This window comes from Protopterus annectens, chromosome 16.part0 (genome assembly GCF_019279795.1).
Source record: "Protopterus annectens isolate FY-2018-M chromosome 16.part0, PAN1.0, whole genome shotgun sequence".
Classification (NCBI taxonomy): Eukaryota; Metazoa; Chordata; order Ceratodontiformes; family Protopteridae; genus Protopterus; species Protopterus annectens.
In genome coordinates, this window is record NC_056750.1 from 800,319,492 (window position 1) to 800,343,916 (window position 24,425).

General features: G+C 38.2%; 1 protein-coding gene across 3 annotated transcripts in view; it reads right to left on the reverse strand.

Moving 5' to 3' along the window:
- Positions 1-24,425, reverse strand: part of NSMF (NMDA receptor synaptonuclear signaling and neuronal migration factor) — a 150,444-nt gene that overhangs the window by 23,010 nt on the left and 103,009 nt on the right. For all 3 annotated transcript variants that reach the window (XM_044058741.1, XM_044058743.1, XM_044058742.1), the window contains 3 exons: positions 15,934-16,013; positions 10,015-10,117; positions 9,214-9,289 (listed from right to left, as the gene is read on the reverse strand). In XM_044058741.1, coding sequence (XP_043914676.1) covers positions 9,214-9,289; positions 10,015-10,117; positions 15,934-16,013 — 259 coding nt within the window. The remainder of the gene's footprint in view (positions 1-9,213; positions 9,290-10,014; positions 10,118-15,933; positions 16,014-24,425) is intronic.

A 24,425-nucleotide genomic window follows, 5' to 3' on the forward strand; every position in this document is an offset into this window, starting at 1 on the left:
TTACTCCCTACACCTAAAACTCCCTTCCTCCTCCCTAAACCTAAAGTCTCCAATTTTTCACTAACCCTAAACACCTCTCTTGCTCCTTAACCATAAAACTTCCACAAATCTAAATTCCACTCCAGATCACTGCATGAAACCCAAATCTATGCTGACACCCCTTCCCACTCCTTCCTTATGGGTGCTACATCACTTACCTTGCTCAAACTTGGCTACTGAGTTCAGGTGAGATGTGACAGTTCCACTTTCTCCCCATGGCTGCCGCACTTCACCCAAACATAAAACTGAGTTTCAGTGTAAAAAGCAGCCAAGCTGTGCAAGCACAAGATGCCTGAGTCCCTGTTTACCATACATTATTCTGTAAGCACCTGGGACTCAGGTGCTTGGAGTAGTGAATGCTTTTAAGGTAGACTGAGCAGGGTTTTATATGACTGATACATACTTTGCTGAAGCTGTACATACACATACATGTTTATTTATTTATACTTTTGTTGACCAGGTTAGTCCCACTAGGCTACTAGTCACTTTTAAAGGGAGATCCAAAGTAGTAGTTGTACTAAAAATACGAGGCTGGGCATCAGGGAACTTCCCCTACTTGTAGCTTAGGAGGATGATATTGTTGTTGGTGCGTCCAACTTCCTGTCCTGTTCTGTCCATTTATTACTGCTTGGTAGTAGCCTGATTAAATTGTAACTGTTATTCTAAGCCTTTTGGTTTAAGCACTTGGGCTCCAGACCAGTTGTTTTACATTAAGAAGGTTTGTGGTCTGCACTATTGTGGCAGGACAGGTAGCTTACATCTTTCTAAGTTGAAAATTACTGACTGAAGGCTCAGTGTCTGTTATTCTAAAAGTGTATTAGTTCTGGTTAAAGCACTTGGGCTTCAGGCCAGTTATTTTCATTAAGAAGGTTTGTGGTCTGCACTCTTGTGGGAGGAGAGGCTAGATTCTACCCTTCTGAGTTGGGAAGTTCTGGTTAAAGGCTTATTGTGCCTGCTTATTTTAACTGTTTATTTATGAAATTGGTGCGCCTTGTTTGCTGTAGCATAGACTAGATTCAAGGCATCCTGAATCTAGTTTTGTTTGTATAACTTGAGCACTAATCCAGGCCATCTTTTTGGAGAAGGTTCCCCTGCACCCTAGTGGCAGGAGTGTGCAGTTAGAACTTGTCTGATTGAAGACTGCTGAAACAGGGCTCAGTTGTGAGCTATTTTACTGGTTAATTGGGTAATTTATTTAAATCAGTTTGCTCGTTTTCTATTGTTATATAAAAAAATGCACTTTATTCATCTGCTTTTACTGTATTTGTGTTTCTTCCTACTTTATTACTTTATTTTGCTTTTTCTGCTTGTCCTTAAAATTATTTAATTGCATTTATTCTGTTGCATTTATTACTGATTGTTAGTAGTCTGATTAAATTGTAACTGTTATTCTAAGCCTTTGGTTGAAGCACTTGGGCTTCAGACCAGTTGTTTTACATTAAGAAGGTTTGTGGTCTGCACTGTTGTGGCAGGGCAGGCAGCTTACATCCTTCTAAGTTGGGAGTTGCTGATTGAAGGCTTAGTGTCTGCTGTTCTAAAAATGTATTAGTTCTGGTTTAAGCACTTGGGCTTCGGGCCAGTTATTTTACATTAGGAAGGTGTGGTCTGCACTCTTGTGGGAGAAGAGGGTAGATTCTGCCCTTCTGAGCTGGAAGTTTCTGGTTAAAGGCTTATTGTGTCTGCTTATTTAAACTGTTTATTTCTGAAAATGTTATGCCTTGTTTGCTGTAGCATAGACTAAATTCAGACCTGCTGAATCTAGCTTTGTTTGTATAACTTGAGCACTAATCCAGACCATCTTTTTTGGTGAAGGTTCCCCTGCTCCCTAGTGCCAGAACTGTGCAGTTAGAACTTGTCTGATCGAAGACTGCCAGAACGGGGCTCAGTTTTTAGCTTTTTATTGGTTAACTAATTAATTTGTTTAAATCAGTTTGCTCATTTGCTACTGTTATATTAAAAAAATACACTATGCATCGCCCCTTACCTAGATTTAAACTATTCCTGGTGCCATAAAGTCTGCTCTTCAAATTTTCCCTTAGAACTAGACAGTTTTTTTTAGTTTTAGCACTCAAATTTGTTTCTTTGAGCTCAGCATGTGTTCAGAACTCATAAGCACTAAATAAGCAACAAATTACTACACCACTAAACATTCCTCACTTGTCTAGAGGAAAACAGTTTTTACTACTTAATAAATAAACACCTATCCAAGCATGTCTAAGGATCAGCTACCAGTGTTTTCTCCTGTCTACCTGATGAATCTGGGCATCTTGGGGCAGTGCAGCAATTGCCTCATGTACACAGACAACCCTCTCATCCTACCACCCAACACAACCTGTGAAAGATGCACTTATATAGCCAAATTGGAAGCAAAGATCTCTTCACCCAAGACTGGACTAGACAGTCAAGAGGAGAAGGTAAACACCTGCACCACACCACACTCATCACATAGTCCCTCAAAACCTACACCACCAAAACAGACACATAGAAATACAAAACACACACATACATTCGCGGAGGCTCTCAATAAAAATCTGCTGAAGCAATAGAGACCTCCAAAGCAGAAATGCAAGCAACCTCCACCCCCCAACACAACCCAAATGACACATAGCCCACAAACTGAGTGTGGCACTCAACCACAGCCCATAAGGCATAACAACGTACCCAACACTCTAGTCATAGGTGACTCTATAGTCAGGTACACTGATGTTCCACTAACCAGGCTAAACAAGGAGAAAGTTACTGTCAGCTGCCTGTCAGGTGCCAGGATCCACCACATAACACACATACTCAGCTCACTCCACAACAAGTACAAATATGATTATGTCATTCTCCATGTTGGTGTGAATGACCTGAGACTTACCTCCCTGGACTACATGAAAAGAGACATGGAGGAGCTCTCCGATCTTCAGGTATGACCCTAGCCCAGAGTAGCATCCTGCCATCACCCAGAATGATACCACACTACAAGGACAAAATGATTGACTTCAACAATTGGCTAAGCTTCTGGTGTCATTCTAAGGGGATCCAGTATCTGTCTGACTGGGATGACATGATCGACAGAAAACAATGCTTTGCCAGAGATGGTCTGCACCTGTCACCCTTGGGATTCTGGATACTGGCAAAGGCTTTTGCCACCCCTATAGTGCCTATTTTAGGCAAGGTTCAAATGACAAATTCACCACTGTAACAGGTACAAGCAAGCAAAATCTGAGGGTAATGCTACTCAGTGCTAGAAATCTAAATATCAAAATGCATTCACTTGAGGCACTCCTTAAAATGGAGAACATCGACATCTGTGCAGTGACAGAGACCTGGTTCAAGACTCCAGAGAGCACCTCTGTATTACCAGGCTATAATTCATACCATACCTTTTGGCCACCTAACCTGGACCAAAACACTAAATGCAGAGGTGTGTCCATATTCGTTAAGGATATCCACACCTCCAGGCTAGTTGCTCAGCATAATGCATCCGAGATTATTGAAGTGCAACTAACTCTGTGCAAGACTGCAATCCAAATTGTAACTTGCTACAGATGCCCCATCAAGCCCCAGGATTCCCACTCCTCATTTTTTGATACACTGGAAAATATTAGGGTGCAACCCAACACCCTAATAATGGACAACTTCAACTACCCCAATATTAACTGGGAAAACTACTCATGTACCAACTCTTTTGCTCAACATTTTCTGGAATTCATAAATTCCAATGCCTTGGATCAACTTATCCACACCCCCACCAGGGGCAGCAATATCCTAGACCTGGTCATTACCAACATGGGCGACCAGTGTGTTTCACACCAGAGGTCAATTCCTTGTTGGTCAGATCCGACCACAAGCTAATCACCCTAGACATCCACATCCTGCCCCCACCCCCCATTAGGGAAACCACCATAAAAAATTTCTCCAAAGCCAACTTCACGCTTCTTAAGACAGAAGTGGCAAACGTCACGACACCCATGCAGATGGACAATAGAGGTACGACCGCTGAATCCTACACAAATGCACAATCATACCTCACAACCTCAGAGCAAGAAATCTGGACAAATCCATACATAGAAGTGGGACACAGGTCCAAAAATAAGGACAATTTTTAAATGTTGCTCTTATAAACTTAGAAAGTAGTAGGTCTTATATTAGTATGAATTTTCTGAAGGGTATAAAATCTGAAACTCAAATGTCTGCCATTATTTTCTAACTTCAGTCTTTAATGACTTGCCACTAATTTGCCAGAAAACGACAATGTTATGAAAAACAGACCAAAATGTAATGCAAAAATATAAAATTGCCACACAATACAGCTGGGAACCTGTCAAAGAAGGGACACATTTTTAATATTAGTACTGTTAAATTGAGCAGCTGACAAAATAAGAGCATCTACATGCATTTCTGAAATAAAAGTAATCTATAACTCTGATCATTACAGCTATTTATAAATGTAAACCCTCCACATTTTCTTCCAAAATTACCATTTTGCAGAGGGATTATTAGGGGAAGTGCAACATTTTGAGCCAAAATTGTGGACAGTTGAGAGGTTTGGATATTCCTAATTCTATAAAGTGATTTATTTGTATGTACCTCTCAACCTCTTAATGCAGGAAATCTGGACAAGGCCAAATATATTTGGGGGAACATACAAACAGTACTAAAAATTGCTCTTTTATAAACTTGACAGTTAATAGAATAACAGATCTTGCTTTAGCATGCATTTTTCTGAAGGTTATGATGTCTGAAACTCAATGTCTGCCATTATTTAGTGACTTCATTCCTAAATGATTTGCCAGAAAACCACACATTTTATGAGGAATAAGCCAAAAATAAGAAACAAAAATCTATTCAGTCTGCAAAAATCTGGACATTTGAGAGGTATAGTTCAGCTGGGGCCATCTTTGAGTTTGCTGCCCCCCCCCCCCCCCCCACAAAATCATGGTCGAATGGAGACTTCTCCTGCAGCCATTCCAATGTCTCATTCCTTGGTTATTTCGCCTCATTTACCATAAACTCTGTAATGTGCATACTGCTTTACTTCTGAGATGATTTGGATTTCATTTAAAAGTTTTATTTTGCATTTTACAGCACAAACTAATAGATATCTGCTAAACAAAGCAATGCAGTCTCACAATGAAAATAGACTTAGCATTAAAACTTATCTGCCCTTGAAACTCACATTCATTGAAACAGTATTGAAACCCTCATTCAAAGAAAATACATTTTGCCAGTGGCAGATAAAGATTAACTTTGGGCTTTTTTCAAATCATAGGCCCCTTGAACACGAAACATACACATGCTCTTTGATACACCTTCTTGATTGTATTAAATTATATTCCTTGTACAATACAGTACAGTTGTTAGAGGGCATTTTAAATTTATTGTTTTGAACATTTTTTCCAGTAAACAATGAAACAAAATGCATGCACCATTAATGACAAAACTGCCCAATTCAGAACACTTCCATCATAAAAAATCTACTCAGACTTCTACAGTCCACCAGTATCAGTAAATATGCACAATCTCTGAAGAAGTAAAAGTCATCTAAATAACTCCACATTAAAGAAATCTGTAACTAATGAAGATGTTGCTGCTAGCAAACAACTGTATATGTCATTATTTCATCTACAAATACAGTGCCTGTTGCCCTTGAGGAATAAATTGCATATGTTGCATTAAAAAATGATAAGCTAGTAGTATCTCAATAGGGAATAGATGGCAAACTGATAACAGGTTCATAGTTACTAGGTATCTTCACCAAAAAGGACTGCAGCATCCACCGCCTTTACAACACAGTACAGTATCAGCAATGCATCTACCTATTGTGGGAGTAGAACCCACAGCTTTCTGCATCAAAAGCAAGTACACTACCTGTTGTGCTATTAACAAATCAAGCAGACTCAGCATAAGCAGCACTAAACTTTTGTTCCCCTGCAGCTCTCAGCTCCTTGTAAAATTTATTCAACACTCAGCTGTATCTCTGAACGTTAAAGCACAAGAAATCTGGAAAAAGCCAATGTTTATGGGGGAGGGGACAAAAGCCCAAAAACCAGGGACACATTTTAAACATTGCTTGTATAATGTTGGAAAGTTGCTAGAAAAACATGCTGTGTTACCGCTATACATTTCACTGCCAAGTCTTGAACCCAGGGGATCCTGAGCAAAACAGTCAAAGCAACATACCACTATGCCAAATCATCTGTTTTGTGAAAGAGAGGAAGACTGAAACTTAAATGGCTACCATTTAGTGAATTCAGTTCTCACCATAGCTGTCAACCTCTTGGCACAAAACACCTGAACAAAGCCAGTAATGGGGGAATACAGTCCCAAAAATAGGGACAAATTTCAAAATCCATGTTATAAACTTAGAAAATTGTTAGAATAAAAGGTTTTGTGCTACCATGTACTTTCTGAAGACTATGAAGTCTTAAATTCAAATGCCTGCTATTTTTATTTAACATTTGTTAACCAGGCTGACTTGGAACAAAAGCCAATTTTTAGCAGAGCAGGGAGAAACACTCCACCCATGTTCTTTGTAAGATGGGAGGACATGCAGACTCCATACCAAAGGCACCCCAGCCAAGAATCAAACCAGAGAACCTGTAGCTGTCAGACAATGCCATCATTGCACCACAGCACTACTGACTGTGCAAGGAAAAACAAACACACAGAAACCACAGATTTTATGAGGAATAGAACAAATATGAGACAAACATCTGCAATTTTTTTTTTACAAATGATGGTGGGTAGGGAATTCAGGCCCTTGCCACCTGCACCCAAGTTACAGGGTTCAAGCCTGAGTATTCTCTACCCACCACCATATAGCAACTGGAGCAACACACACACAAACACACACACACACACACACACACACACACACACACACACACACACACACACACACACACACACACACGCATCCAGTCTTTCGTAAGCTCCCCGGTAGGTAGTCCAGTCTTTCCCCCTGAAAGCAGTCTTCCGTTCCACACTAATAATCCTGAAAGCAGTCTTCCTCCATTCCCCATGAAAGCAAGCTCCTCGTCTCAGCCCGTGTGAGCTAATGGCTGGTTTCTGGCTCTGTGAAAATTGGCTGGAGGCTGGCTGGCTCTGCGAGAATAGGCTGGAGGCTCCAGCCTGCGGATGACGCAGTCCGGTTTCCTTCTTTTCTATGCAGTCATCACTGCACAGACTTCTGGGGCTGCAGGGCAGAGATACATTTCTCCTGTATCCAGACTGCCTAACACAGCAGTCTGGAGTTCTGTGAGTATCAGGAACTCCATACGCGCATGCGTGGAATTCCGGTACTTGCAAATTTTTTTTTTAATTTTCGTCTTTCTTTTCTACAGGTGGGGGAATTTTCTTCTTTCTTTTCTACAGGTGGGGGCTGCAGTCCTGCAGTCCTATAGCATGAGCTGCCCCTGTTGTATATATCCCAAATGTGATTACTGTGAATATTAACAGAGGATTTGGTACATATAGAGGGCAGCCAAAAACATGTTTTTTCTGTGGAAAAAGTAATCATGTGATTAATGAATGTGGTAAACAAAAATGTTTTATTTGTGTCAAAAGAGGGCATGAAGCAAGCAAATGTGATATGAAATGAAAAAAAAAATGTGGAAAAACTGGACATACATGGGTAGATTGTGAAGAAAATGTAGAAGTCACAGAAAAAGAATGTACACAGGATCCAGTATATGATATAGATAAAAATATAGAAAGGGAACAAGAAAGACAGGCTGGTACATAGGAGAGCAATAAAGATTTAATAAAGGAGGGAAATGATGGGGAATGGGAAGGGGAAGAAGAGCTGCTTGATATGAGAGAAGAGGAATATATTAATTGCCAAGTAGTAAGTGAAAGGAAAAAATTCTATAGGATAAAGGGTGAAAGAGAGGAAAAGAAAGTTTAAAAGCATGCTTGTGAAAGAGAATAAAAAAGATAAAGGTTAAGAGAAGAATAATTATACTAACTTCATTTAAAGGCTGAAGATCTTAGCTTCAAATGTTAATAACATCAAGAGTATTAAAAGAAGATTAGGGATTTTAGAATGGTGTGCTTCGGTTGGTATCCACATACTTTATATTAGAAGATACTAGAATCTTGACAGATGAAGAAAGGTTGCAAACTGAAGTATTATGGGGTGGAAACATTATATGGACTATGGGAAAAGATAAAAGCTCAGGAATAGCTGTATTACGTCATGAAAACATTAAAATGTTAGATTTTACAATAGTAGAATTAGAAAGAATAAAGATAATAGATTTAATTATTGCAATACATGCATATTTGAATTATTGCAATATATGCATATGTTACAAAGAAAGAAAGAAAGATAATGTTTAAAACAATTGTAAGTTATGTAGGTGTTAATATAGATATAATATTAGTGGGGAATTTTAATTGTAACTTAACAATAGGAAAGAAATGTAGTGATGTTAAAACTATATATGAGATAATGAAAAGTGGCAAGCTATACATATGGGATAATAAACATAGGAAAAAGTGAAATTAAAACTGAAATTGATTATTTTTTAGTATGTGACAGTTTAAAAATTCTGCAGAAAGGGATAAAAAGGACAGGCTTTTCAGATCATGTAGCCATATGGATAGAGGTACAACACATATAAATTGGCCTTAATGACACAGCGGTCCTCATGGGGCCTGAATTTGCATACTGCATATTCAACATTCACCAAGAGTTTGGAAAGTAGGAGAAAAAAGTCCTTGTCAACTACAGATACCTGGCATCTGGTAATTGTTTTTTGACTGCCACCACCTCCACCAAAAGGATAATCCCACTAAAAAGGAAGGAATCCCACAACCACCACTGCAGGGTGATGTGGTTTACTGTACCAGCCAGGGTGTGATGAATAAATGAAAGAACAGAGCAATGGGGTGGAGGTGGGGGGGCAGAATATTCTGCTCGTAGAGTCAAAATAAAAGAGTAAGAAAAAGCTCAGTGACACAGTTAGTTGTTTTGATTAATGGAAGAGAAACTTTGGGAATCAGACTCAGAGGTTACAATGATTACATAACAGATATATATTTTCTTTCTTTGAGTAGTCTCAGTACCAATGTGCCAGTTTTCAAAACAAAGTAATTCAGTTTTCTACCTTGCAGTCCATTAAATTGCTATTGTTTTTGCAAACTTATTACAGTAATTTAGTACATCTTTTGCCACATAGTTACCTTGTGCAGACAGCTCCAGTGGGGACTCAAATGATATTCTGTATGGATTCATCAATGCCTTTAGGTTCTGGAAGAGCTGAAATTAAAAAGAGGACAGTTGAAAAGATGATGCTGTTGTAAATTATCCACATTGTCATAAAGCATTTGTCAATGCTTTCCACCAGTAGTCTATGAGACACCGGTAACTCACTCTTAGATTACTATTCCAGCCTCCTTCAATACTGAACTTTGCAGTGAGGGTGCCTTAATCTGTAACAATCTTATGTTATCTAGTTGCCTGAGTTACTACAGCTTGCTGTGACCAAATAAAGGTATGCAGGTCATCTCTAAGTGTCACTACCAAAAGCAAGGCGCATGCCCTTCTTTCAGGCAGCATAAAGGACAAAAACAATAAGCCTAGCCTGCAGGAGCAGCAGGTACATGACTCATTTAATGCCTTTGATCCTGACAGCAGCTAGTGTTCTTTCTTCTGTTCCTTCTCCTCATCCTACAGTGTACTGGAGAGGTTAAGCACAGCTTTTTACCATACTGAAGTGATATCTTCCACAGTGCTTAACTTACCCAGGATAGGTTCTAATAGGATTTTTACAGCCTGGGCTTAGCAGAGAGCTGTTTGTGAGTTGTTTCTCACATGTGAGGAAACACAGAACCCAGGAAAAACAGACTACTGTGTGAAAAAAAAGAAAAAGCTTTGATCTATTTTAGAAAGCTATTAGGTAGTGCAGAGAGACATTTTTCTTGTGGGGACCCCATTCTCTTCCCTTGGTTCCCAAATCCCAGCTACCTGCCCCAACTGCTTACCTTCTCTCCATTTGGATTCCCCAGAATGTAGCAGCCCATGATGTGAATGACATTGGGTTCAGGGTTGATGTTGCTCATCAGACGACTCAGACGTCTCCAGAACCTAAAGAGGAAAAATGTAAACCTCGGTTAGCAAAGCCTTAAAATAATGCAAAGTGTTTCTTACAGAATGTAAACTTCGGTTAGCAAAGCCTTAAAATAATGCAAAGTGTTTCTTACAGAATGTAAACCTCAGTCAGCAAAGCCTTAAAATAATGCAAAGTGTTTCTTACAGAATGTAAACCTCGGTCAGCAAAGCCTTAAAATAATGCAAAGTGTTTCTTACAGAATGTAATCCTCGGTCAGCAAAGCCTTAAAATAATGCGAAGTGTTTCTTACAGAATGTAATCCTCAATCTGCAAAGCCTTAAAATAATGCAAAGTGTTTCTTACAGAATGCAATCCTTGGTCAACAAAGCCTTAAAATAATGCAAAGTGTTTCTTACAGAATGTAAACCTCAGTCAGCAAAGCCTTAAAATAATGCAAAGTGTTTCCTACAGAATGTAAACCTCAGTCAGCAAAGTCTTAAAATAATGCAACATGTTTATTAAAGAATGTAAACCTCCATTAGAAAAGCCTTAAAATAATGTAATATGTTTCTTACAGAATGCACACCTTTCTCAGAAAAGCCTTAAAATAATGCTACACTTTTCTTACAGAATGTAAACCTTGGTGAGAGAATCCTTAAAATAATGCAACATGTTTCTTACAAATAAATATACAAATTGGGCATGTTTATATTACCCAATGAAAATGAATCTGAATGTTGATTTGTAGTTACAAAGTAAAGTACCCCCCAACCAAAGTTTCAGTATTGTTTGCCTGCATATCTTAATCTACCACTTATTTCATTGTGAGGAGACACTTTTTCTACAGCTTGTTTTATGAACATGTAGAGTGTCTGAGGAATGCGCCATGACAGAGCATCTTTCCGTAGTAGGTCCATGTTTTACTAACTAGAATATTTGTTTTCTTGTCAAAATGGTAGCTGCTTTTACCAGAATTTTTCAGTCTGTCCAGTGCCTCTGCTTACATGTGGAGAGGTACGTATCCCTTTTAACCGCTAGGGGTACCTAAACATGCAGGCAGACACCATTACTGAAGTCATGTAAAATAGTCTGAAATAGATTGCCGGGAATCCTGTCTAATGTCCATCACTTGTACTTTGAATGTGAAGATGCCAGTGCAGTGCTGAACCAAATCCTCATGGGGAAGAAAGATTCCCTTTTTGTAGCGAGGTCCTACTGGGAATCCTATTGGAGCAAGGAGCAACTACTTGAATATATACTGTTATGTTGAATACCTCACAAAACTTTACTATGGTTCTAATAAAAATACACTGATTTGAGTGTTGACGGTAATAAACTACTGGTAAAAGAATTGTGCAGTATATCCCATATGAGTTTTATAACAAACCTACTCTGTCTCTCAAACGCAAACATGGATACTTTTATGTTTTGGAAAAGTCTTCTTCTTCTTTCAGCTGTTCCAATTAGGGGTCACCACAGTTGATAATCTGTTTCCATTTCTTCCTGTCCTCTGCATCTTGCTCTGTCACACCAACCACCTGCATGTCCTCCCTCACCACAACCATAAACCTTATCTTAGGCCTTCCTCTTTTCCTGTTACCTGGCAGCTTCATCCTTAGCATCTTTTTCCTAGTATACTCTGCATCCCTCTTCAGCACATGTCCAAACCAATGTAATCTCGCCTCTCTGACATTGTCTCCAAACCGTCCAACCTGAGCTGACCCTCTAATGTACTGAGTCCTAATCCTGTCCATCCTTGTCACACCCAATACAAATCTTAACATCTTTAACTCTGCCACCTCCAGCTCTGACTCCTGCCTTTTTGTCAATGCCACTGTCTCCAACCCATATAACATAGCTGGTCTCACTAACCTCTTGTAGACCTTCCCTTTCACTCTTACTGGTACTCGTCTGTCACAAATCACTCCTGACACTCTTCTCCACCCACTCCATCCTGCCTGTACTCTCTTCTTCACCTCTGTTCCACACTCACCATTACTCTGAACTGTTGATCCCAAGTATTTAAACTCATCCACCTTCGCCACCTCTACTCCCTGCATCCTCACAATTCCTCTATCCTCCCTCTCATTCACACACATATATTCTATCTTAGTCCTGCTGACCTTCATTCCTTTCCTCTCTAGAGCATATCTCCACCTCTCCAGGGACTCCTCAACCTGTTCCTTACTCACACTACAGCTCACAATGTCATACGCAAACATCATAGTCCACCGGGACTCCTGTCTGATCTCATCTGTCAACCTGTCCATTGCCATTGCAAATAAGAAAGGGCTCAGAGCAGATCATTGATGTAATCCCACCTCCACCTTGAATGCATCCATCACTCCTACCACAGACCTCACCACTGTCACACTACCCTCATACATATCCTGTACCATTCTTACATACTTCATGCCACTCCTGACTTCCTCATACAATACCACAACTCCTCTCTAGGCATGTTTTCTCTAAGTCCACAAAGACACAATGCACCTCCTTCTGACCTTCTGTATACTTCTCTATCAACACCCTCAGAGCCAACATTGCATCTGTAGTGCTGTTTTCGAGCATGAAACCATACTGCTGCTCACTAATCATCACCTCCCTTCTTCACCTAGCTTCCACTACTCTTTCCCTTAACTTTATGCTCTGACTGATCAATTTAATCCCTCTGTAGTTACTACAGCTCTGCACATCTCCCTTGTTCTTAAAAATCGATACCAAAGCCCTTCTTTTCCTCTTCTTAGGCATCCTGTCACTTTCCAAGATTTCATTAAACAATCTGGTTAGAAACTCCACTGCCATTTCACCTAAACACCTCCATGCTTCCACAGGTATATCATCTGGACCAGGTCTATATTATAATAGCGAAAATCCTTTTAAGCGAACACGAAAACACCGACATTTATTGCGTGAACCGCGATTATGTCAAACATACTAAACAGTGAAATTCAAAAAATCGAAGTGTCATGGTTGGCCCGTCTGTGGTACAGCTCCGTAAGGTAAGTGTGCGATAGTTACGGACCTTAGGGTTAGGGTGCGGGTTAAGGTAAATGCATAGATAGGTAATGTATATAAGGTTTAGTCTAGGGTTAGAATTAGGGTTTTGTTAAATGTATGTGTGTGGATTATTTGTTTTGTTTTGGTATATCACTGTAGGGTAAGTGTGCGATAGTTACGGACCTTAGGGTCGGGGTGCAGGTTAAGGTAAGTGCATAGATAGTAATGTATGTAAGGTTTTAGTGTAGGGTTAGACATAGGGTTTTGGTGCTTTACTTTAGGGTTAGAAGTAGGGTTTTGGTTGGTGTATGTATGTGGTTTATTTATTTTGTTTGGGTAGGCTGTATGTAGTGGGAGGTGGAGTTGGCCGACTTTGGGGATTCGATTTTTTGTATTTCGCGGTTTAGTACATTCGGCATATTCGCATTTCGAGCAATATGTGTCGGTGTTTTCGTGTTCACTTAAAGGGATTTTCGCTATTATAATATAGACCCATCTGGACCAACAGCATTTCCATTCTTCATCATCTTCATAGCTATCTTTATTTCTTCCTTGCTAATCCATTGCACTTCCTGATTCACTATCCCCACATCATCCAACCTTCTCTCCCTCTCATTCTCTTCATTCATCAACCTCTCAAAGTACTCTTTCCATTTGCTCAACACACTCTCCTTGCTTGTGAGTATATTTCCCTCATTATCCTTTATCACCTTTACCTGCTGCATATCTTTCCTAGCTCGATCTCTCTGTCTAGCCAATCGGTACAGGTCCTTTTCTCCCTCCTTAGTGTCCAGCCTTTCATACAACTCTTCATATGCCTTATCCTTAGCCTTCGTCACCTCTGTCTTTGTCATGCACCTCATCTCCTTATACTCCTGTCTACTTTCTTTGTCTCTCTGACAATCCCACTTCTTTGCCAACCTCTTTCTTTGTATACTCTCCTGTACTTCCGCATTCCACTACCATGTCTCCTTGTCATCCTTCCTCTGTCCAGATGTCATACCAAGCAACTTTCTAGCCATCTCCCTTACTAGCTCTGCTATAGTTACCCAGCTATTTGGTAACTCTTCACTGCCACCCAGTGCCTGTCTTAACTCATCACTGAATTCCAAAAAAGACTCAAAAAAGGGGGACAATCCTTCCAGTCGTATCTAGTAGCTCAGTGATTTTAAGCCTGTGATCCTGTTTGTTAGGAACATCTGGGGTCTTTCCATCTCTTTGATATGTGTGATGAGGTACACTCCAAAGAAAGGATTATATTCTCTAATTAGTTTGATTACTGCCGAATTAAAGTGGACAATAATATCTGTAAATCTGGATGATATTCCCTTGGTAACCAGCTGCACCAAACTACAAAGTGATTAAACGAGATGAAATTATCAACCCATGTTTCCATATTAATAACTGCATTTTCATTTCTGAAGTTGTTTTTATCAATGTTATATACTAGTGGGGTGTCAATATTGCATTTTTAGTATTTAATCTAGGCCCATTTGCTATACGTCAGGCATTTAAAAGTGTAAGTTCCTGCTCGAGGGCTTCCATGTCAGAGCAGTATTTAATAATGACAGCTACAGATTTGCTTAACCATTGGTCTAGTTTTTTAATCTGTAAGTCACAAAAGTAAATACCAAACAAAAGTAGTCCTAACACTGAGCCCTGTGGGATAGCACTGGTCACCTTCATGTTCTCTGATTCTGCTCCTGCCACCTACACAGTGCGAGCTCTGTCTTTTAGACAGTTTGCTATCCATCTTACCATATAGGATAAGTCAAGTGGAAAGCGTTACTCCAGAAGAAGCGAGCAGATAAAACAGTGTGAATATAGTAACCAGAATGGTACAATAATTTTAAGTATAAAAAATGCTAAATTTTCCTCTTAGTCTTTGTCTTTAGGGATACTGGTGAATACGTCTACTATGTCTATAGTTAAAAAAAGTATATCTCTAGTCCACAGTTCATTCTTTAGTCTTCCTAAAAAAATCCCAGGAGTCATTAATCAAATGGGGACAACCTGGTATTTCAAAGTAAAAAATTGTTCCTGATGAAGTCTTGTATTTTATGGACGAAAATGCTAAATCTATGGCTTTTTGTTTGTAAAACTTAATAAAATTCTTTCAAGGGATTCCAGTGGTTTATTATTGGACTCTGGCAGCTAGCTTTACCATTTTGTGGTTACCTTAAATAAGATAAAGTGGGTATAAGACAATGAATGAATGTGTAAATTGCAGTTTCCTTGACCACCACGAGGTAGTGCTCTTTTCAAACTGTTTCCATTATGTAGTAGGATTATGCTATCTTTAGTGTTTTGCTTCACACTCTCACTACACTTTTTTTCCCCAGGAACACATGTTTATTGCCTTCCAGAGGCTCAAATTCAACACAGTCCAGGATACGGAAACTGAAGATGGAGTGTCCTTCCTTCTCCGTACTGTGTTTTAGAAGTATGTTTGTGTGGATTTTCAGTTTATCATCTAGTGTGAAATGTATATTTTCAGCTTATTAATCATCTTCCCCACATAAGAATGTTTACATTTCAGACAGTGTGCCCTGTAAACCATTCTTTCAGTGTTGTAATCATCCCTAATTTTACTATGGTACTTCAGGCCCATGCTAGGGCAGATACAGTGGTCCATTCCACTCATTAAGCTGCAAAACCTGCATTTATGAGCTCTTTTGATTTGAGGAGGGCTCTGATGTTTTTGCTTTTCTTAAAGATAAAACTTCCGCCTCATTCAAGGATCTTGGCTACGGGTCTGTTATTCTCTATAATCACCATCATTACACTGCAGACACTGTGCTATTGCAATATATAATACAATGCCATTAAGATATAATGTAGCAGAACTCACATAATCAAGTCTTCCTCCTTTTCCACCTTTGCAAATGTGGCAACTTTGTTCTTAAGCAAGTAGAGATGGCCAGGACCCCCCTGCAAAGAGAAAATAGAGTGTGTGTGTATTAACCATCACTATGCTATTGGTGGAAAAGTAACAATTGCATTAATCTCCTTGTCGATTATGTAAGTAAGAAATATCACGAAAAAGCATGGAGCATTGGCATTTATGAATAAAAAATATATCTCAAATGCTGAAAATTACACAGAAGTAGTTTATATAGATGAATAGTACTAGATAGTCATTTCAATGAGTTTATGTACAGATCAAATGGGTCATGAAGCTATGAATCACATTAATTCAACTATTTAAAGCAGCTCCAGCATGGGTTCAGTACAGAATACACTGAAATATTAACAGCTGGGTAATTACAGCTATTACATTATTATATGCCATTATTTAACCTCATTGCTCTAGCTATGTTAATAGAACATTTGTTTGCATTTCAGACCCCTTAGATTAATCTGGATTTGTGCTGCTTATCACCTACCAGCAGTAAAAACACCTTGATATATGCTATAATGGTCATAAGCAAAATGGACAAATTAATAATGAGCTTTTGTGAAAATCATTTAATTTATGTAATTTCATGTTATTTCCTTTTGAACACATTATTTTTACTTATAACATGGACATACATAGAGTAGACTAAAAAGCCAAAAAATATATAACAGAATGAGAGGCACATTGAAATGACACAAGATGAAGCACTATTTACAGACATGCACATTTAATAATTTTGCAGCAGGACATAATTTACCAAATAGGCAAGTGATATTCATATATATTTTGACAGTGTTAAGATTCTTTCATGTTGTAAGTGGGTAGGCTAATCTACTGTTAACTAATTATTTTGGCTATTAACTGAATGAAGACAGCAAAATATAATTTCAATGTAGATTAGGTATTTCAGACTACAAATCTAGCAACATTTCATTCCAGCTCTTATTTGTAAAGGAAAAGTGCAACTTTTGAGCTAACTTCATTAAAGCAGCTGTTCAGTGTGTGTGTAAGTCATCAAAGTCTACGTCTCTGTAGAAAACAGATTTGTTTCAAAAAAATATTCAATCTCGGAAAGGCACCACTAGTAATGTCAGATGCCAAAACAATTCACTTGTGCAGATATAAAAAAAAGAAAACCTAGATTATTAAACACCACACAGGATGGAACTAGCAAATACTGCAGCTGTAATACAGAATTATGCATAACATGCACATCCCAGAGAAGTGAACTGTAAACAGACATCGTGGTGGATAAAACAGCACAACACTACAGTACTGCAAACCCAGACTGAACTATCAAAGCAGATACCTCTGAAACACAAGGCGGTACTTTGTCATTGTAATGAATATGCTGAAGCCTTAGCAAAATGTGATCTGCCCCGTGATAAAAGTTCCACGGAAATATATGCTGATGTTCATAGGTTAATCAAGTGGTACACTGTTCACAGTTTTGTGAGATATTTTACTGTAGCTTTTATGGATTCATGAGGATAGCACCGAGCTCTCATTTCTCAACACCTAGGGCATTTATTTTTGTATCACGTGCAGGAGATGAAACAAAACCAACATTAAAGTTATTGTTGCTAACTTTTTTATGGTGTGCAACCTTTATTCCACATTTTCTGTAACTGTAAGCAGAGCATTCTTCATTTTGAGTAATTTATTAAATAATTTAAGCAACATTGATACAAATTTCATGGTCTAGGTATTGATACTCAGGATTAGCTAGTTTGTGACATATGGGGTGATCACAAATTACAGGCATGAAAATTCCTGTCCATTATGTCCACACACTACTGATAAAAGTCCCCAAGCTGAAAAGCAGTGTCTTGTGTGTCCACTCAGAATACATGTCCATACACTAAAAAAAAAAAATTCCCTCTTCTACATGTGGCCTTGCTCAACATTTTACATAATAACAAGAAACAATAAGCTGGAACCTTCAGAAATTGCTAAATCCTATACAGAAAAATCAACTTTTTGAAAAATCAAAATCAAATTGTAAATCAACGCACTGAGGTCACACACTCAGTGCATTTTTCCTTGAGTGGTGGAAATTACTCAGGCTAAAATAAATGTAACTCGGATTCAAAATGTCCTAGCCATTTAAGTATGTCAACAGGGCCTGAGGCTTTCTTGTCCTTTGCAGAATTCAGATGATTGATGATTGCAATGCCAAATTTCGTTGTGAAATAAATGACATAAATCTTTTCAGACACAGTCCTTTATTTCAACGGATAACTCATAGAGAACTATATAGTTGATGTTCTCTATCAAAGTGTCCTATACATCAGTTGTAATGATTCAATTGGCGCCATTCATTCAAGTATAGCACTGAGTAGAAGGAATACTTATTTGTATAGAAATCAAACTATTGCCTTTTTTCTGTGGCAGTGTTAATTGAAGAAACAGGGGACAATTCCATACATAGGGGATACTGCAAAATCACCGTTTCTTATGAAAATGCAGCCTAACAATGGTTTGATTAACAAGCTCAGACATGGTATCTTGACTGGTTGGATTGCCAAAAGCTTAATCTTGTGAACAGCTCCAAATGGACAAGGTTGTGGTCAGCAGGTTAGCTGTAAGACAGCAGACCAGATGGATCTTCACTCAATACTTTTCTGGTGCACATTTTTCAGTGGGCATTTCAGAACAAACTTTTCAGTTCTTTAGTACTTTGGACCGAATCTACAACATACCATCTGCTACCTCCTGATTTCACAATGCAGTTCATCTCTAAAAAAAAACTGCAGTTGTCCTACCCAATTACCTTTCTTCCTGTAATATCTTGACATTTTATTATCTTTTGCTCTTGAAGTAAGACGAAGAAGAATAAAAATATGTGGCAAAACTATTGAAAACATACACAGTTGCCTTCTATATGGCAAATGTTTCCTTTCTTAAACTTAATTTAACTTAGGAAATTTCAATATTTTGAACTTAATTGTACAATATGTCAATTTGCTTTTGATGACATTAGGAATTTAGAAGCTACTTTTTCTCAGATTAAAGTCAAAATGAGATGATAATGTCTCTGAGGGAATTACTCTTTGGAAAAGGGAGTTAAAATGTTTACTATATGTGTACATGAAAACGAATAGAATAAAGTGTATTTTATTTTTAGGGCAGTGTTCTTCAAAGTAGAGTGCTGGAAGATGAAATGGAATTATGTTTGGGAGGAAAACTGTGTGGACACAGGAAATGGATAAAAGTTAAGGAGAAGCAGCCATGACAAAAGTAAATAGGTAATGCAGTATTAGAAGTCCTGAGATCAGATTGGTAGTATCCTATCTAGTACAGTGGCCACAGCTGAAGGTCTGTCTATAGTGCAGTGCCATGTCACTTGCAAGTTGCAAAGTTGCAGCTAAAATTGTGACTCAGAGGATTTTAAAATTAATAGGGGAAATGTAGCCAAAGTGTAGGTGTTAGGAGGGAATAGTAATGCAACAGAAAAATAAGGAGCAGTGGTTTATAATCATCCCCTAGATTGTGGTGTGCAGTAACAAATGTAAGCAGGATGGCCAGAAGCAGAACCTAAGCAATTTCTTTCTTTATCTATTTGACATTTGTTAACCGGGTTGGTCCAGCTCACCCAGAGGCCCATTTTCAGTGGAGACTCAAGGAGAAAAGCTCCAGTGATTAAAATAACGATCATGAAAACATACAAATACATAATAAACAATACATTCAGAGTTTTGCATAATAATCCACAGTGAAAAGATACAATAAGGAAGTTACATTAGTAAATACAATAGAGAAAAATTAAAAACAGGATATTTGTGAACAACAAAATAATGTTATAATTGTGTAAACAAATGACATTTGATATTAGCAGATATCTATCACAAACTTCTGAGGTCCTCTAGTGTTGAACATATTATGAACTAAATGCTGACTGAATTATGGTATGCATTCTCATGCACAAACCAAGAAAAAGGGGAGGTTGGCATAATGATTAAGGTGTTTAGCTTACAGACACAAGGTGTAGAGTTTGATTCTCACATGGGGTAATTGGCTAGGCATAAAATGGCCCACAAGGGCAGTTTACCTAGTACTTATCTATGAACCTATAAAAAAAGATCAGCCTGGTAAGAGGTACACAGCTAGAGATTACAAAATTGGTAAGGTGAAATGAAGGCAGGAAGAGTCTAGGATATGCATACTGCATGACAAAAGAGAAAGGAAGGCAGTGGCAAGGGAACATAGGGCAAGCAGGATGAATAAAACTGAAGAGGAAGCATAGGGGACAAAACATAGACTGAAGAAGGAAAGGGATGACTCAGTGCTAACTTGAAATCTTAATTCACAGATACAGTGGTGGAGTCTTGTGGAACAAGGTGTAATGTTTAAGTGTAAATTATTTATCACTGACTTTCTAATGTGTGACCGATCATAAATGTATAATTTATTTGATTAGTTTTATTTTATTTATTCATTTATTTAATATTTTTCAGCAGAGGCCCAGGGAGAAACGCACATGTCTTCTAAATATTAAAATCATGGTATCTTAGTAATATTCACTTTCATCACAGATATAGCAATGTCAGAGGTAGGCTACTGAAGTAGAAGAGGTGTGGGCGCTACAATAAAAAGTTTAGTACTTAGTGATTCAGTTTTCAAGTATTGATCACTCATGTATCAGGGCGGCCACGATGGTGCAGCGGTTAGCATTGTCACCTCACAGCAAGAGGTTCTCTGGTTCAATTCTCAGCAGGGGTGCCTTTTGTGCGGAGTCTGCATGTCCTCCCTGTGGTCGCATGGGTTTCCTCCGGGTGCTCTGGTTTCCTCCCACATCCCAAAGACATGCAGTAGGTGGATTAGATACTCTAAATTGGCCCTAGGTGTGAGTGTGTGCGTGTGTGTGTGCCTTCTGTGGAAGGTTGGGTGCTGGGCTGGCAACTTGACACTGTAAAACTCTACTGCCAATCATGAGCAGACAGGTGATCTGCTGTGGCGAACCCTAACCTGGAAAAGCCGAAAGAAGAAGAAGAAGAATATCACTCATGTATCAAACTTCTGTCATGGCACTCCTAACACATCCCTATACAGTGGCAGGCTACATGTGAACAGAGAGTTTCAGGAACGCTTGTAAGAGATGGTAGAAGAGACATGGATGCCACTGTAGATAGGATTCAAAGTTTCACTTAAGGGTCATGACTCAAAAATAACTAGGAAGTAACTATAAGTAGTTTGCAACTCAATAAAAGCTGTTTACGTTTACTGCCTCAGTTAACCCAAGTCATGATTTATAAAACATTTAGGCAATACTGAGATACAGGCCAGGCTGATTTGTGTCTCAGAGTTCCCTGCCAAGATTTCTGGTGCATCTGCACACCTTTGCACTTAAAAAGAACACCTCCCTCATTCTTATTCATGCTGTGCAAAACAGTGCCACCTCATGCAGGAGCACTGCACACCAAAACCAGTTGATTCATTTATGAAAGAGAGTGCCATTTCAATTTGGAATTAGAGTTAAGTGGAGCCCTCTAGATGTTCTGGTTCCTTGCCAGATTTCAAAGACATGCAGTAGGCAATTTGGACACTCTAAAATTGGATGTAAGCAATAGTGTGTATGTGTGAAGTGGAAGGGGACAGTACTGTAAACATTGACTCCAGATGACTGTCACTAATGAAGTGACACCCCGACCTCATGTGTAAAAATAGGAAAAAAGAATGATGGATGGATGGAGCTCTTGAAACTTGACACAGGCCAACAGTGAGCAGAACTCTTGAGATTTCTGAACTCCAGCCACCTAGTGCTGCATGTTGAGTTAGTGTAAGCTAGTATTTAACTAAACAAGTGCACAAACATAGGCCTCCTTCTGCAGCGTTGTCCTCATAACACCCCTGGGCAGGTGTTAATTATACATTAACACACACCCTGTCAGGCATTACTGCTTACATATCGAACTGACAGTTAAACAGTGACTATCAGAGCTTTCTGTTTTACTACTAAATCATTTTTTAGGGGGCAAAGGTCATTGAATTCCCCAACATGGCTACTTAAATATGTCATTTCCAGATTGCAGTATCTCAGCGAAAGTCAGTTCTATAAAGTGCCGCAGTCTCAGTCTTTAAAAAAATAGGAAATAACTAATCAAAGATTTGTGATCTCACTTTAAAGAACAATCATAAATGACTGAAGGTTAAGCCTGGCACTCATTATAATATCCTAACCACAAACTGTTTTTCTGTTAAAACAAGTTAAACTAAGCAGATAAAGAGTAAAGACATCTGAAGTTTAACATTTCATTAGGTAATGTTGGTGTACTTATGCAAATTTTCATCAGACAGCATGATACGTCTTTAAAGGGGTGACTATAAATTAGAACAGGCATCGAAGCATTTATCTTTAAAAAGCAGACTTTCTGTGATTGTTTACCATGAGGAGTGATAGTCAATGCAGTAAGTAATACAATTTGTGTTTTCTGTTCTCAGCTTAAATTAGGACCCATTGTGGAAGCATATGCTATGTACACTGGCTACTTTCATAGCCATCTTCCAGTGGAAAAAGCATGGTTCGTACAACATTATCACAGAGAAAAACTTAGATTTCTCCAAGGTGCAGCAACCTTGAACTTGATTATATTAAGTACAGGTGTCTGTGTGGACTTTGCCTGAACATATTAAAGCAGTATTTAAAATCTTCTTTGAATTCACTGTTTTATCAAATTTTAAGTGGATTTCTATCTTATGCCATTCATGACCATGACAAGGAGCTATTCCTTATTATTGATTCTGGAATGAAACAAAAGTGTTTACGTTTCTTGTCCTAAGTTCATGACATAGTTACCGCATTTCAGATATTTCTTGTAGTACATGTATGAAGTACAACCTTTCTATTCAGTGAGCAGAAGTAAGAAATAAGAAGAAAATATTTTTTCAGACAGAAGACAGTGTCATTGTCTTCTGTGGATAGTGCAGTGATTTTTTTTTAATTTTTTACTCTTTAATTTCAGTAGGCAAATATATATAAGTGGAACATGAGGGAGTCAACCCCAGGACTCCTGCATGAAGCTCGTGGACTTCAGTTGTGGCTGGAAGTATAAAAAAAAAAAGTCCAAGTGTACAAAATGTCTCTTTATTACCTCACATTAGCAGCTATTTTCTTTCTAATAAGTAAAGGGCAGATACAATAATCAACAGTATTGCTGAAGTTTAGAGACAGTAAATTTATTTTTTATATTAATATAAAACAACAACCAACCCATGAAGCAAATGCTCCATTGTAAAGCAGATAAATAGCAATACAAACTGTAAAAATCACAGTGAAGCAACCAAGCAGTTCAAAAAAATACTTGAGCATAAAACCTTTTATTACAAAACCATAGAACGGTAAGCGCTTTCGCTAACAAGCTTCTTTAGACCATACAACCTAAGATAAAAGATGATCCATTTATAGAAATTCAAAAAGCACTAAACCAATCACAGAGATAGCACTAAAAACCTTGAAGTCCTTAAAGGAACAAACAAGAAATCTCATACCCTCAATTCTTATATAAAAATAAAAATAGAAATAAAATACAAATATGAAGATGCAGATATGTATACATGTAAATACAATATATGCAAAAAAACTAAGACATTCATAAAATGTATATAAAAAACATATACAAATTCTAACTCACTTCTGAATCCTCCATTTCCTAAGTAGGGGTTTTATAGAGGCTCTTTCATTTAGCCCACTCCCCCTATCAGCTCTAAGGGTGATAATCCATTTAGATTCCTTATACTCAGTGTGATTCCTAATGTCTCCTTCCCTAATACTAGGTGCAATAACCTCAAGGACCCTAAAATTAAAACTATGTGTGACCCCATAACGCATTACATGTTTAGATCATGCATTATGCTCAAATCTTTTCTTGATATCACATACATGTTCTCTAATCCTATCCCAAAGTATTCTGTTGGTTTTACCAACATAAAATAAGTGACAGATGTAACATTTAGCTAAATAGACCACATTCAATGTCTTACATATGGCATCAGCATAAAAAACAAATTCCTTCTTAAGATCTGGATGGTAAAAAGTATCTAAGGTATTGATATAGCGGCAAAAATTACATCCTCCACAATCAAGAGTAGAGCCCCTTTTTTGATGGTGCTCACTGTTATCTTGTTCATAACAGAGACGTCTCCTTAAATTCTTCCTGTTTTTATACAGGAACTTCTGTTGCTCACCCACTACCTTGCTAATATCTGTATCAACTTGTGGGATGGACCAATTTTTACTGAAAATTTCAGTCAACTCCCTATTGTCAGCAGTGTAAAAATTAGGGACTTTAAGGAATTTGCTGTCATCACGTTTACTAATGCTGATAGTTTCCTTATGTGGACCAAAATATGGAGCTGCAATGCCCTCACGTAAAGAATAAACATCAGACAAATTCTTAGTATTCTCACTTTTTTCATATCCTCTCATTAGCAATCTAGCTCCTAGA